Here is a 14385-nt window from a genome sequence, read left to right on the forward strand (position 1 = left end):
GCAACATGGGGTGTCGAATTATTGACAGAAGGGGTGTCGTAATTCGGAGAGTGGCACTTTTTGATGTGGGGAAATTCGACACCTTTTGAGCACATATTTAATCAGTTTAAAGCAATAAAATCTATCAAATTTTGTTGAATACAGCAATTTCAATCATTTAATATTCATTTAGTACATTCATTTATCACATACAGCCTTTTAGACAAGAAATAGGGTTTACTCACCTTGTGATATTGCTGCTTTAGAAACACGGAGCCTGAAAACGTTTGAAATTGGACGCGCGAAAGAGCGGTGTCACTTCTTGTGGGTTTATGGGAAAAATATTACACCTATATTTTTAGAAATTACGCACATCGTTAAAAGAAGATAGTTCGGCTGCCGGTTAAAAATAGACCCGCGCGCATAAGTTGTAGTATTTCCGCACCGTTCGTTGTTTTTGGAGTGCACCCCACGAGGGGTGTCGGAATAGCACACAGTGTCGGAATATACACCCTCTACCCTATGTTTAATCGCATGTAGATGCACTAGCACTGTTTTAGGGGAAAGACTTCCATAATGAACGACCACCCCAGCAAATACAATAAAGAAGAGACCTGTCTCTAACCCTACCCCAACCCTTACCTTTACCCTTACCCCTACCCTACACCTACTCCAAGCCCTAACCCAACCCCTTCCCCGCACCCTAACCCTACTCCAAACCCTAACACCCTCTGTTTCATAGTGGTCGTTCATTACGGAATTCCTCCCGTTTTAGGGGGTACATACTGCCATAATTTTTGCTGCAGAACACACATATGGCCACTAAAACTCCTTACTTACATCTGATTCTTCTTCAGAGAGATCTTCAAAATAATCAGTAATGACCTGTGTAGTAAACATGGTTTTCCTGTGTTTTTAACCCAGGTGGGTTGGTTTAGGGACACGGTCTCGCTCACCTCTGTACCGGTGGCTTGGCATATGGGCAGTTTTACGCGCCACCGGTGTAACGGTTGTGAGGGCTCAAAAGGTTATGAGACTTTATACATTTTCATACCATCCACTTGCATGCATTTCCAAGCGATGCGTGAATGAAATACTACCTATGTCTCTACCGGGATGATCCCCACGGCCTCACCGAATTACCAAATCGTACACTAGAGTGGGTGATATCACACAGGTTGGCAAGTTGGGCAGGAGGCTAGACTGTTGGTCAGTTATTTCCCCAGCAGTAAATCATAGGGGTAGACATAGGTTTCTGCAGATTCTAGCTATAGGTGGTTGGTGGGTGCTCTAGTGTGGTTTTCTCCTTTCCTATCAAACATCTATTGTCCTCATCTCTCCATCTTTTTTTTTGTGTTTGTTACTCTTTTGTTTTTTGTTTTTGTAAAGTGTTTTACGGTGCTCGCATCTGCATAAGGTCATATGAGCGCGCGGGACACACCTTATATTTTCAGTTGTTAGGAAATTTTGAATTTTGCCCAGGTGGCGGCAGAAGCCTACTCTTATCGATTTTAGACCACCAAGGGATCTTTAACGTGCGCAACTTGCACACGGGCCCTCCGAGATTTTTCGCCCTTGTCCGAGAAGGCTAGGTGTAGATCTTTCTTACCAGAAGATCAGGGGTGTGGCAGAAAGACAGCAGTAAGGAGGAGCCAAGGAGCAGCAGTAGAAAGGCTGCAGAAAGAGTCAGGAGCCCAGAGGAGGGGGCAAAGGAGGTGAGGGGGTGGGGGCAGAAAGTGGAAATGAAAGCAGACAACAGAACTTTGCAAGAGAGCAGGAAAGGAGGTGAAAGGAGACAATTTTAGAGAAGAAAATTTTTTGGTCGCTACCTGGATTCGAACCCGGGACCTTTTTAATGAGAGGCCAACACCTTAACCTCTAGGCCACGAGAGCCCCGGTTTGTTACTCTAACTTCAGCACTTATATGATCTTATTGTGTTGCAAGTGCTGTAAAACTCTTACTAAAACTTAAAAAAACTGTAGCAGTACTGATTTGCCACAGCTGAAACCCTGCCTGCAGCATGCTAAGCCTAACTGTCAGCATCTTGCATATTTGGAAGAGCCTGCAGTCAGTGCCAGGACACATGTTTTATAAATCAGGTAAGTATAGGTAAGCGCAGATGTTGAATTTTATCAAAGGTCAAAAGGGATAACCAATGACTGATATGCACATTTCACAATATTTAGACCATGCATGATGAATGTGTGACACTAATTGTAGGCTTACTGTAATAAATTATCACCAACGATGAAAATCCTGGAAGAAAACTTTGATAGAGTGTTGTTACTTGAACAGAAACTAATGTTTAACACTAACCTTTTGTTTGCCTGCGTTTACAACAGGGGTTAGCCAAACCTGTTTCTCTCCGGATGGTGATCCTTTCCTCAGCGATGGGGCCCTGATGCGTTGGAATCTCACATACAACACAGAAATAAACTGAGGCTCTAACTAGCCTTTTCTCCACCCGAAATCTCAGCAGGCCTCCTCTGCCTTACTACAGCTCTCCCCTCTGAAGTCTGACCTGTAGTAATCCAGACTGCTTTTATACACTTGCACCAAACAATACTAACTGAAATGAGACTCACACTTTACTCACTCACTCTCACACTTTCAGTCAAACAATACAATAGGCTAGGCCTAACCCCCTGCCACTGACCAACACGCCTCATTGCAAATTAAACCACCAAATAGACCACACGCCCCCTCCCCCCCCCCCGATCTGAAGATCATAAATCTCAATAAATACCTGAAAGAAAGAAAACAAATTAAGCGGCACTAATACCCCACTTAAGAACTGCAACAAGAGAATTCAAACATCAAACACTATATATACATCTCAAATCAGCAGCTTCCACCCACTGCTACCTAACCACATAATCCTCCTGCCACTCTGGTACTTTTCTAACTCACTGGGGATACCTCGGTGGGGATGCCTCATCAATCACCACACGGTGCTGATCGCTCTCTGCATCATCTTCGTCTGGAGTTGCCACCTTCTTCAAGTCTAAAAAGTGCCTTGGCACATGGTTCACTTCTACGTTGTTTCGGGAGTTAACCCTTGTCACCACACCACGACCCCATTGCATGGTGTATCGTGCACCGAGTGGTTTAACCCACACTTCATCCCCAACCGTCACGGCAGATGGCTCGTTTATTTCCCCCCATTCCCTCTCTGTCTCTGATGGCTGCCTCCACTTATACGTAAACACTGATTGCTGAGGGATTGTGTCCTGTTCTTGTCTATACCGTGGTGCACTGTTAAAGTAGAAGACCGCCTCCATAGGGGAAATATTCCCACGTTCTGCCATGGCCTTAATGGACCGATGATTCCATTCAACAATACCATTCCCACTAGGTCTATATGCTGCTCTGTAGTAAGGTTGCACATCCCATCCCTCAAGAAATTGAACAAACAATTCTGATTTAAAGGCTGTTGCGTTATCCAAAAGAAGTTCCCTAACTGGACCCCGTTAGCAAAATACCTGATCCAACTCCGCCACTATACACTGCACTGTTTCACTTCTGAGTTGCCGCCAAATGGTGAACCTCCCAGGACCACAGTCCACCATAGTAAAGTAAGGTATATTGGGAAAATGAGTAATGTCCACTGCATGCCTCTCCCAGACTGTGCTAACCTCCAAACCCCCAGTTTCGTGTTGTAATGGAGCAGGGTCTATCGACTGACATCTCTCATAATTCTTCACAGCTGATTTCACTTGCTCCTTTGTTATTGTCGGATCAACTTCCTTGGCCAGATACCATGACCGTTCAACCCCCATGTGGTGCTGGTTATGCAGATCCATGACAACGGTACTTGTAGCAGCGCTGATCGCAGCTCTCTTCTTACTCATTTCTGGTTTGCTGGTTTGAGCCAACCACTCTTTCTTTACTCTTGTTAAAGAGTCAGCCTTGTTGTCCTTTGAAGGCACGAGTCGGACCTGGACTGTTATCCCTAATTCCTCTATGAGTGTCTTCAGTGTCCCAAATCTCTGCCGCGCAACATGTTCTCACACGTTTCTCCTCCGACATCGTCAACCGGATCCACCCACTAACGGTTGCTGAATCTGTGACCACTGTAATTGTCTCCAGACCCTACTTAATCCCTAGATTGACACCCTTCAACATGGCCGCCAGTTCCGTCACATTAATGTGATGATAATCATCATTCTTCCTCATCCAGGCCCCATCCTCAACAATGACACCATCAATTTCCACCACGATTCCCATGCCCAAGCTGCTGGCGTCACATCACACCACCCCTTCCTTCGCTGACCTAACTCCCCACCTACCTCGCACCGAATCTTCCTTTTGAATGCAATCAACTACCTTTTCAATCATCAGCTGGGCTCTGTCGCCAATGTAATCATTCCACTTATCCCCTTCTGAATGCCGTTTGATAAAACTGCAGGCTATCCGCAGCCAGCCAGCCACCGGATAGTGACCCACCAGTTTTCCACAGATTGAGAAAAGCTCCCTCTTACTTAGTATGCAGCCCACCACTGGAACGTCACTGTTTCGTCCAAATACCAGCATCCCATCTGCGCCTCGTGAGAGCTTCAGACCCAACGCTGCTCCCCCCTCTAGCTCCATGGCCGGCTTTGCCAGTAACCCATATCTCGCCAAATGCGAAATTACTTCTCCTGCTCTCAGCTGCGACACGTCCACAAGAATGTCGTCAATATAAGAGCCAGTGGCTCTATCTATCCGAGGAGACTGTTCCAACACCGTCTTTAACACCTTTATCATGATTCTTGGAATGGAATTCAGGCGGAATCCTACCCTTGTCAACAATAAATTCTCCCCTTGTACTGCACCAACTGATGCTTCCAGAGATCTGGACTGACACGAAGTTGTAAGTATGCAGCGCTAAGGTCAACAATCTCTGGCTCCCCTTCAATCTTCCGCCACTCTCGCATCCTGTCTGCACAAACATCAATAAGTTCATCTCCTATCTGGCACTCTACATACTTGTTCAGCTCACAGAAATCTAGGACTGGCCGAACTTTGTTTTCATAGGCTGCTCGACCACCATCAATTAGGGATAACAGTCCAGGTCCGACTCGTGCCTTCAAAGGACAACAAGGCTGACTCTTTAGTAATCCAGACTGCTTTTATACACTTGCACCAAACGATACAACTGAACTGAGACTCACACTTTACTCACTCACTCTCACACTTTCCCAAACAATACAATAGGCTAGGCCTAACCCCCTGCCACTGACCAACATGCCACACTGCATATTAAACAACCAAATAGACCACATATAGAGTTACATTTCAGATCAGTGGGAGATTTTTAGTTCAGTGTTTAGCAACAACTTGATCAACAGTACATGCAAACAAATGAAAATACATGAGCGACAGCAGTGTGGTGGCCACCTAACTTGGTTCAAAGTACTCTCAGTAAGTCTCAGCGCTGTAGTCTCCACTATCTCTGCTTTTTCTCTCTCAAAACTCACTACGCTTAGATGTGCCTGGATTCAGACATCAAAGGAAGCATTTACTTTTGGCTCAATACTTCTAAACTCTCAGAAAAATTATGTGGATAACTTTGTGTGAGAACAGATTATCTAAATTTTCCTTTCAGAAATCCTAACCCTGATTGATACCACTAATTTGTGATCACTAAAAGATATTGATAGTACAGCCCCTACTGCATTGTTTTATCAATGTATTTTAGTTTTGGCAAGAGTTTTACGGCACTTGCAGCACAAAAAGGTAATACATGCAGGTAATCTATGCTTCTGTTGTTCCTCTTACAATCATCATCTTTTTATTAGCTAAAATTTGTTACCATCAGTTAGCTCTTAATATAAATATTATATTCTCATTGGCTGAGCTGTCCTAAGCTTCATAATGACCCCTGATGTGGAGCAGTCTGTGATGTTATGTATGATATAAAATGCAGTCTTGTATACAGGCTTTACATGTACTCATTTGCCTTTTCTGTGGTTTACTTCAAGCAATGAAAATTATTGCAATATCATTTTCAAAGATCTTATTGTCTGAATGCTGTTTAAAGTACATAACCGAGAAATTAAGGTAGGTAAATGTGTTTACATCGTGCACAAGCATGTGTATGTTATTTATGTGCGAATACAAGAGAATAACATTCCGAGAGCTTTATGGTAGCAAGAGAAACGTCACTTCCTCTTTCCAGCCTCTGCCTCTGTGGACATGGAGAGTCGATATGTCAGTGCCATGGTTCTCAGCGGAGTGGGAGATGCTATTGGCTACAAGGACGGGGAGTGGGAGTTCTGCCACAACGGTTCCAGAATCTTTGCACAGCTCCAGTCACTGGGCGGGCTGGACAAAATAGTAGTCAAGCGTAAGTAGATTTACATGTGCGTATGTGTACATTTATTTTGGCTTTTCATCAGGAATTTCAGATAAATTGGAAATCAGCAGTATATCTTCAACCGCGGCGATTAGACCCATTGAACGGTATATTTTGAAAGGTCTTTGAGTTCTTCAGCGGAAACAGGTACAAAAGCATAACAAAAATTTGTAATTTGTGAGGGTGTGAAAATTGGTCCTGTCAATCTGCCAGCAGACCCGAGGACTGAGGACGGTCTTATTGCCCTCTGACAGAGCTGGGGTTGATAAAGTTTTCTAAGAGAAACCAAGCAGAAAAATGAGTGGTAAACCACTATCGCTGACTTGTGTTTGAAATCTGGCACTTTAAAGAAAAAAGGCAGTACAAAATTGTGGAGAAGAGGAAGTAGAGTCTGTGTGTACATATGTGCATTTGCTTTTGCTGCACCTCCTTGTCTGCTGATTTGATTAGGGTCAGTGAATATGGGTATCCTCATTTACTCATGTTTTTTTTTCAACGTTACTGAAAAGCAATTAAGTTCTGCTTGTGGTTGGTTGATGGGTGCCAAGGTGTGAATTGCTTTCTTCTTTTATATTCATGTTACTCTCTAGTAACACCTTTAATCTTCGGCATTCCTCTTACCCAACTGTGATTCAAGTGCCTTAAAACTCTTACAAAAACTTAATAACTAAATTCTGCTTTGGCTTTCCACTCTTCACCCGAGTCGGATTGCCTTCCATAAACCTAAGCCAAAGAAAGATTATGAATTATAAGGAAGACGACAAAGCTGTTGAAATGTGATTACGAAAGCTGACTGGCATCTTCAAAAGGATGTTAGATGCTTACTGCTTGCCACTATCATCGATTAAATTCAAAGTTTCATCTCTTTGAGGACATCTGTTTGCCTGTGTCATAGCATGAAACAGTTGAAACCTAAGGAAGTATTTTTTATGCTTTTCTGTCTTTAGCTTTTTGTCCAGTAATTATCATAGATGTTTCTTCAGAATGTTAAAAATTCATTGCAGAATACTACACGCACAGTCTGCCATGCACATAAGGAAAACACACAAAGAGAAACACACACATAACAAACATATTTTCAGGTCCCAAATTTCACCTTTGACATTGTGTATATACTTAGTATTTTAATCATGTATGTAGCAAAATTAGTATGTAATTAAAAAATTGCTGTGTCCTGCCAACTTCACTATGTGTGTTTATATGTGTGTATATTAGTAGTACAGGTGATTGTGTTATATGGTTGGCCATTAGAGTAGGTTGAACTGTATAAGTACATACAGCAGGCACAAACGTATCAGAATCTGCCTTTTTAAACGCAATCTGATGGTAAGAATAGATTTGTAAGTTGCATCTGAAGAGCAAGAATTATATGAGCCTCTGTATATGTGGTCACACCATGTAAAAATATTGGTTATGTAGAAAATTCTACACCTGTCTCAAAGACATTTCGACAATATACCTGTGGTTGATCTATTTTTGGGGTCGTACAGTTATATTTTGGTTAAAAGACGTTCTTGAGAGCATTATTATTTCCTACATTTTTTGCAGTACCTGGATGGATGGTCAGTGATGACACAGTGATGCACCTGGCCACAGCAGATGGTGAGCTGCTCTTTTTTCGCTTGTATTCTCTTTACTTTATTTTCTTTTGTCATGTAGTGCAAGTGGTAGGAGGATGCCACTGGTAGGTCCAACCTCTTTACTCTATGTGTGTTCTTTTTCTACTGATCAGTGTTGCTTCTTCTCAGCTCTATATCACCCTCATTGTGTTGATATGCTTCTCTTTACTCAAACGAATTGAAAAAAAATTAGCCTTTAGTGTAGTTATAATAGATAATAAATAGCATTTGTATTGGTAGTAGATGGGTGTTATCCTTTATCCCAACGGGAAGCTGAGATCATGTGAAGCTGACTCATCGCTAAATATGACACTGAGCATCTATTCATTTCAAAAGTTAAATAATAAGGCTCTTTGCTGTTGAACACAGAAAACATGTGTTCAGTTCTCTATTGGGAAAGTTTTTTTAAAACCAACATTTTCCATCTGTCTGCTGGGAGCTGTATCCCTTGCAGCTGGGGGTTGGCCCTGACAGGAAGAATTTAAGCAGACTGCTTCCTTAAAGGTCTGAATTATGTTGATGGGGAGGTTCAACATTTTCAGTTAGAAATACAATTATAGAAGTCAAACTAGAGCTTAAGAAAGCCTTTTCCACAAAGTAGTTGTTGACCTCCAATATCAATATCACAGACATTGGGAATCCTTTCTTGAGGATGATCTGGATGAAAATTAGACCCAAAATGAAACCAGTGCTGGACTCTCATGGTCTAGAGGTACAGTGTTTGCCTCTCAGTCAAAAGGTCTCAGGATTGAAACCTGCCAGCGCCGAAAATAATTCCTTCTCTAAAATTTCTCCTTTGGCCTTTTGTCTATTCCTGTTTTGTCATCTGTTTTCATCTCCACTTTCTCACTTCTCCCTCAGCCACCTTTCTGCTCCTCTCTGCTTTAATACACCTGGCTCTTTTTACTGCTACTCGTGGCTCCTTCTCTTACTGCTGTCTTTTAGCCACCCTCCTATTCACAGGGTAGGTAAAATCTAACACTTTTCCTTCTCAGCAAAAAATCTGGGTGGTCCGGTGTGCAAGTTGTGGAGGTTGTCCTTTGGTAGCCCTAAAATTGATACATGTAGGCTTGAGCCACCACTCGTGCAAAATTCAAAATGTATTTCTACCAAAGCCAAAAATATTCTGGTCAGTATAAATATAAAGTACAGCAGTCTCCACCTAAGATCCCTGTGCTAGGGAGCAAGGAAATGCAGGATCTTAGGCGAACCGGGATCTTAACAGACGAACCCAGGGAAGAATCTACGGTGACCCATGTTAAGGCTCATGATCTGTAAAATGGTCTCCCATCACTCTAAAATGAACTGACGTGACCCCTTGGTGGATTTATGACACATGGCGAGCGAAGAGTGGTTAACCTTGATGACTTATCACAGTGCATAGTTGCATGAGGCGTGCCATTTCCACTTATTATCCTATCATGAGTCTGAAGATCTACGTTTATCCAGTTGCCCCTCCCCTCTACCTGTCGAAAATTTATAGCTTTTTATCTCTGACCGAGTTACCTCCCCGTGATGTTGATTTGACTCATATTTTCCAGCACTAATTGAAAGCAGCAGAGAGGATGATATGGAAACTCTGCTTTTGAGTATAGCCAGACACTACAAGCAGTGCATGAAGGACATGGCTGGCAGAGCTCCAGGTAACATTTTTGTAAATATAAGCTATTTTCTTTTTCTTCTCTCCCTTCCTCCTCCTTTCTCCTCCTCTTCCTTTTCCTAATCCTCTTCCTCCTCCCTCTTCCTTGTCCTTCTTCTCTCTGTCCTCCTCCTTCCCCCATAGTCCCCCTCTTCCTCCCTCTTCCTCTTTTTCCTCCTCATCCCCATCCTTGTTCTCTCTGCACTCCTCTTCCTTTCCTTCCTCCTTTACCTTCTCTTCCTACTTTCCTACTCCTCCCATATTTGTTCTTATTTCATATCTCCTCCCACTCCTTCCCCCTTTTTGTACTTGTTCTCATCCTCCTCTTCCCCTTCTTTGTACTTGTTCTCATCCTCCTCTTCCTTTCTTTGTACTTGTTCTTATTCTCCTCTTCCTTTCTTTGTACTTGTTCTTATTCTCCTCCTCCTCTTCCTTTCTTTGTACTTGTTCTTATTCTCCTCCTCCTCTTCCTTTCTTTGTACTTGTTCTTATTCTCCTCCTCCTCTTCCCCTTCTTTGTACTTGTTCTTATTCTCCTCTTCCCCTTCTTTGTACTTGTTCTTATTCTCCTCCTCCTCTTCCCCTTCTTTGTACTTGTTCTTATTCTCCTCCTCCTCTTCCTTTCTTTGTACTTGTTCTTATTCTCCTCTTCCTTTCTTTGTACTTGTTCTTATTCTCCTCCTCCTCTTCCTTTCTTTGTACTTGTTCTTATTCTCCTCCTCCTCTTCCTTTCTTTGTACTTGTTCTTATTCTCCTCCTCCTCTTCCCCTTCTTTGTACTTGTTCTTATTCTCCTCCTCCTCTTCCCCTTCTTTGTACTTGTTCTTATTCTCCTCTTCCTTTCTTTGTTGTACTTGTTCTTATTCTCCTCCTCCTCTTCCTTTCTTTGTTGTACTTATTCTTATTCCCCCCTTCCTCTTTATCCTCTTCTCCTTCCTCTTCATAACCTTCCCCCTGTACTTGTTCTTCTTTTTCATCTCCTCCTCTTCCTTCTTGTACTTGTTATCCTTCTTCTCGATCTCCTCGTTTTCCTCTTTTTTATCCTCCTCTTTATCCTCCTCCTACTTCCCCATCTCCTTTACCTCCTCTTCCTTCTCCTCCTGCACTTCTTTTTCTTATTCATCTTCTCCGCCGCCTCTCCCCCCCCCCCATCTTTGTACTTATTCTTATTCCCCTCTTCATTCTGCTCCCCACCTCCTCTTCGTTCTCCTCCTTCACTTTTTCTTCTTCTCCATCTCCTCCCCCACCTCCCCTACTCCCCTTTGTACTTGTTCTTATTCCTGTCTCAGTTCCTCAATAAAAAAATTAAAAAAATTAATTTTTATTAAAAAAAAAAAAATTATAAAAAAAAAAAAATAAATAAATGAATCTTGGTTGTTTTTTTGTTTTTTAAAATTTTGTACAGGTAACACATGTCGTTTGGGTACTTCGCAACTCAGGCCTGCAGTAAAAAAAGGTTACAGAATTCCCTTCAATCCACGGTAAGGGTTGCCTGTATTTTGACTGGAAAAAGCTTAATACTAATGCATGTCTTGTTTCATCACAGTCCTTTTATGTCCTTAATGTGATATGCGTATTCTTATCCATTGTGCAGTGCCAGTATGAATGTTTGCTTTTGTGTTAGCCTTAATCTAAAGAGCATATGTTTGCATGTTCATCCACTGGTGTTTTGTGTTGAGATGAAGGTATTGTAAACCGCCTAGAGCTGCATTGTGTGGGAGTGAGCGCTATGGAAATTATCTGCATTAATATTATTATGATGATGATGGTGGTGATGTGGTTGGCGGGTGCTCTGGTGTGGTTTGCTCCTTCTTTCCTATCAAACATCTATCGTCCTGATCTCTCCTCCTTCTTTTTTATGTTTGTTACTCTCTTGTAACACCTCTAGTCTTCAGCACTTATATGACCTTATTGTGTTGCAAGTGCAGTAAAACTCTTACGAAAACTAAAATGATTATCATTATTAATATTACTATCGTCGTCGTTGTTATTATCATAAGTATTATCAGTATTATTATCAATATTATTTTTATCATTATTATTATTATTGTTGTTGTTATAGTTCTGTGTATCCAATATACCTGCAGTGTACTTTTAGGACATCATTAATGATGAAATAAAGAAATGAATTGTGCAAATCAGAAGTTCTGTCTGTCTGTCTGTCCGTCCGTCTGTCCCTCCCTCCCTCCCTCCCTCTCTCTCTCTCTCTCTCTCTCTCTCTCTCTCTCTCTCTCTCTCTCTCTCCTGGTGTCTTCTTTTTTGTCATTTTTTTTGGGTAAGTGTTTTACAGCGCTCGCAACTGCATAAGGTCATATGAGTGCGCGGAACTCACCTATTATTTTCAGTTGGTAGGAAACTTTTAATTTTGCACGTGTGGCGGCCAAAGCCTACTCTTATCGATTTTGGACCCCACGAAGGGATCTTTAACGTACACAACTTGCACACGGGACCTCTGAGATTTTTCGCCCTTCTCCTGGTGTCTGTGGTGCAGTGATTAAGCTCCTCGTCATCTCATGTAGAAGACGCGCTTGATTCTTGAGTGGAGAGTTTTTGTGTGTGTATCTTTGCCTGTCTGCTGGGGTGTTGTATCCCACAAAGCCTTATAATTTATAGTATAGGCTTGGTTGAGGCAGCCCGCCTCTTAAATGATCTAGATTGTGTTGATATATACGGATGTAAAAAGTGTGCAAGCACAAGTCTCTTTCTTTCGCTATCTCTGTCACTCTCTCTCGCTTTCTCTTTCTCCTTTTCTCTCTCACTTTCTTTCTCGCTCTCTCTCTCTCTCTCTCTCTCTCTCTCTCTCTCTCTCTCTCTCTCTCTCTTTCTCTCTCTCTTTCTCTCTCTTTTTGGTTTTGCTTGTCTGCTTGTCAAATCAAATCTTTGCTACGCTTGCTGAAAATTAGGCACCTATTTAAGGGCTCATCCTTACGTCACTTAAAATGTTCACCATCAACACACTTTATACTCAATATATGTATGGTTCTTTATCTCTTTCTTTTTACATAGAGAATAAGTGACACTGGGTTTATTTGTCCAACTTTTTTCCTCTGTGTTTCTTTTTAGTGGTGGTGGATGTGGAGCTGCTATGAGGGCAATGTGCATCGGATTGCGATATCCAAGGTAATGATAATAATAATAATATTAATAATGATAATAATAATTAATGATAGATCTAATAGATGGTCTGTCAATGTCTGACGATGACCAGTGCATCTGCAGAGGAGAATAAACTCAAGCGAAATAAAAGAATCAGGAGAATTAAAGGTTAAGATGAAATCAATTCTGGCAGAGAAATGTTCACCACATTTTGAGCATTCAAAAGCTCTACTTCCACTTGTGGATGTACTCGGCCTATGTGTTTCTCTCTTGGTTTTAGCATTTCTTATTCATAAAACCTTATATGACTTACTGCCCATTGTGACTGCTGCTCTCCAGCTGGGTCTGTTTAGCACTAGGCTCTCCTGTGCTGAAGGGTTTATGTTGAAGTCTGTCAAAGACATTTTCAGGGTACCTTTGCAGCGCTATCTTAGTATGCCAACTCTACGTTTCTCTTAGTAATGAAGTTCAGTTTATCTGTTGTTACCAGTTTCAAGTCTCCAAGAAAATGTAAAAAAAACTCCCATCACTCACTATAGCAAACCAAGGTTTGGTGTTGAGTTTTAAGTAAAATTTGCCTTTTTTTTCAGCTAAAGTAAACAAAAAGCAACCTCTCGGGGTATTTTTTTTGTTTTGTTTTATTTTTGCAGCTTGCTTCTTGATCTTTTCAGTTTTGTTTTGACTAGCTTCAGGTTAAATAATTTGTTTATATTTTTAAAGAGTTTCGTAAGTTAGTGTTGGAATATTAGAACAGTCTGCTGAGTCAGTGTTTCTTGAATTCCTTAACATTTGTCCCATCTCTGTTTTTTTCTTTTTCACATCTCCACTGAGCTGGAAATTACATCTCAAAACTTAGTCTCTAGTGACAGGACAGTAGCAACTGGTGGTGAAGTGATGTTGAGACTATGATAGTATTGCTTGTTCATACAATGGAAACGAAGATGGTTATATCTTTGGAGGGTATGCTTGGTAGTTCCTATTTCTTTACTTACCTCTAACTCTTTTTTATTCTCAACTTTGCCTCTTCCTGACACAAGAATGGTAGTCATTTGATATCTTTGCTTAAGTTTAAAGCAATTTTTTCTCAAAAGTTTTTATTAAAAGTTCATTGCTTATGACAAGGGGAAGGCTTTTAACAAAGATCAGAGAATTTATTTCACTGGAGATGTATACCTTTACTGTCAATATTCCTTAAAAAATTGGGACATAGATGAAAATTTGTGTTTTTTACGCTCTGTGTAGAGAAAAACTATTCTATGGATTTATCTATTAATGAATGTCAAATTTATTTTGACTCCAAAATGTTGTGTACAAATTTGAAACACAAAACTATGGTGTGGAGGAAAATATTTACTAAAAATGTTGTTTAGTGTTTTTTTGATCGCCCTGTATATTTGAACAATGCTCTTTTATTCCTCAGGCCAGATCAGCTTGATACTCTGATCTGTGTGAGTGTAGAGTCTGGGCGTATGACTCATCACAATCCTGTTGGTTTCCTCGGCAGTTTGGCCTCTGCTTTACTTACAGCTTATGCTGTACAAGGTGAGGGCTTTATTCAGTCGCGCCCCAACGAAAGAGTAGAAGATCTGACCTAAATTACAGATGATTTTTATAGCTACAAAACAAAATAAGCCGCATCTCACATTTTGACAATATAACGCAGATGGTATCAAATTTAAGATTTCTTTAAACTTGGCTTGTTCGTGAAATAGTTTT

General features: G+C 41.3%; 1 protein-coding gene across 6 annotated transcripts in view; it reads left to right on the plus strand.

Annotated features, from left to right (window-relative positions):
* LOC101855153 (protein ADP-ribosylarginine hydrolase) overlaps positions 1-14385 on the plus strand; it is a 33030-nt gene that overhangs the window by 6334 nt on the left and 12311 nt on the right. For 4 of the 6 annotated variants that reach the window (XM_005111523.3, XM_005111527.3, XM_005111528.3 and 1 more), the window contains exons 2-7: positions 6141-6308; positions 7866-7919; positions 9478-9579; positions 10979-11054; positions 12637-12693; positions 14090-14211. In XM_005111523.3, the coding sequence (XP_005111580.1) occupies positions 6141-6308; positions 7866-7919; positions 9478-9579; positions 10979-11054; positions 12637-12693; positions 14090-14211 (579 nt within the window). Of the gene's footprint in view, positions 1-1981; positions 2080-2100; positions 4833-6140; positions 6309-7865; positions 7920-9477; positions 9580-10978; positions 11055-12636; positions 12694-14089; positions 14212-14385 lie in introns of those variants that run through there. The other 2 variants (XM_013089882.2, XM_005111524.3) reach the window with 2 other exon arrangements.

This window comes from Aplysia californica, unplaced genomic scaffold (genome assembly GCF_000002075.1).
Source record: "Aplysia californica isolate F4 #8 unplaced genomic scaffold, AplCal3.0 scaffold01072, whole genome shotgun sequence".
In the NCBI taxonomy this organism is placed as follows: Eukaryota; Metazoa; Mollusca; class Gastropoda; order Aplysiida; family Aplysiidae; genus Aplysia; species Aplysia californica.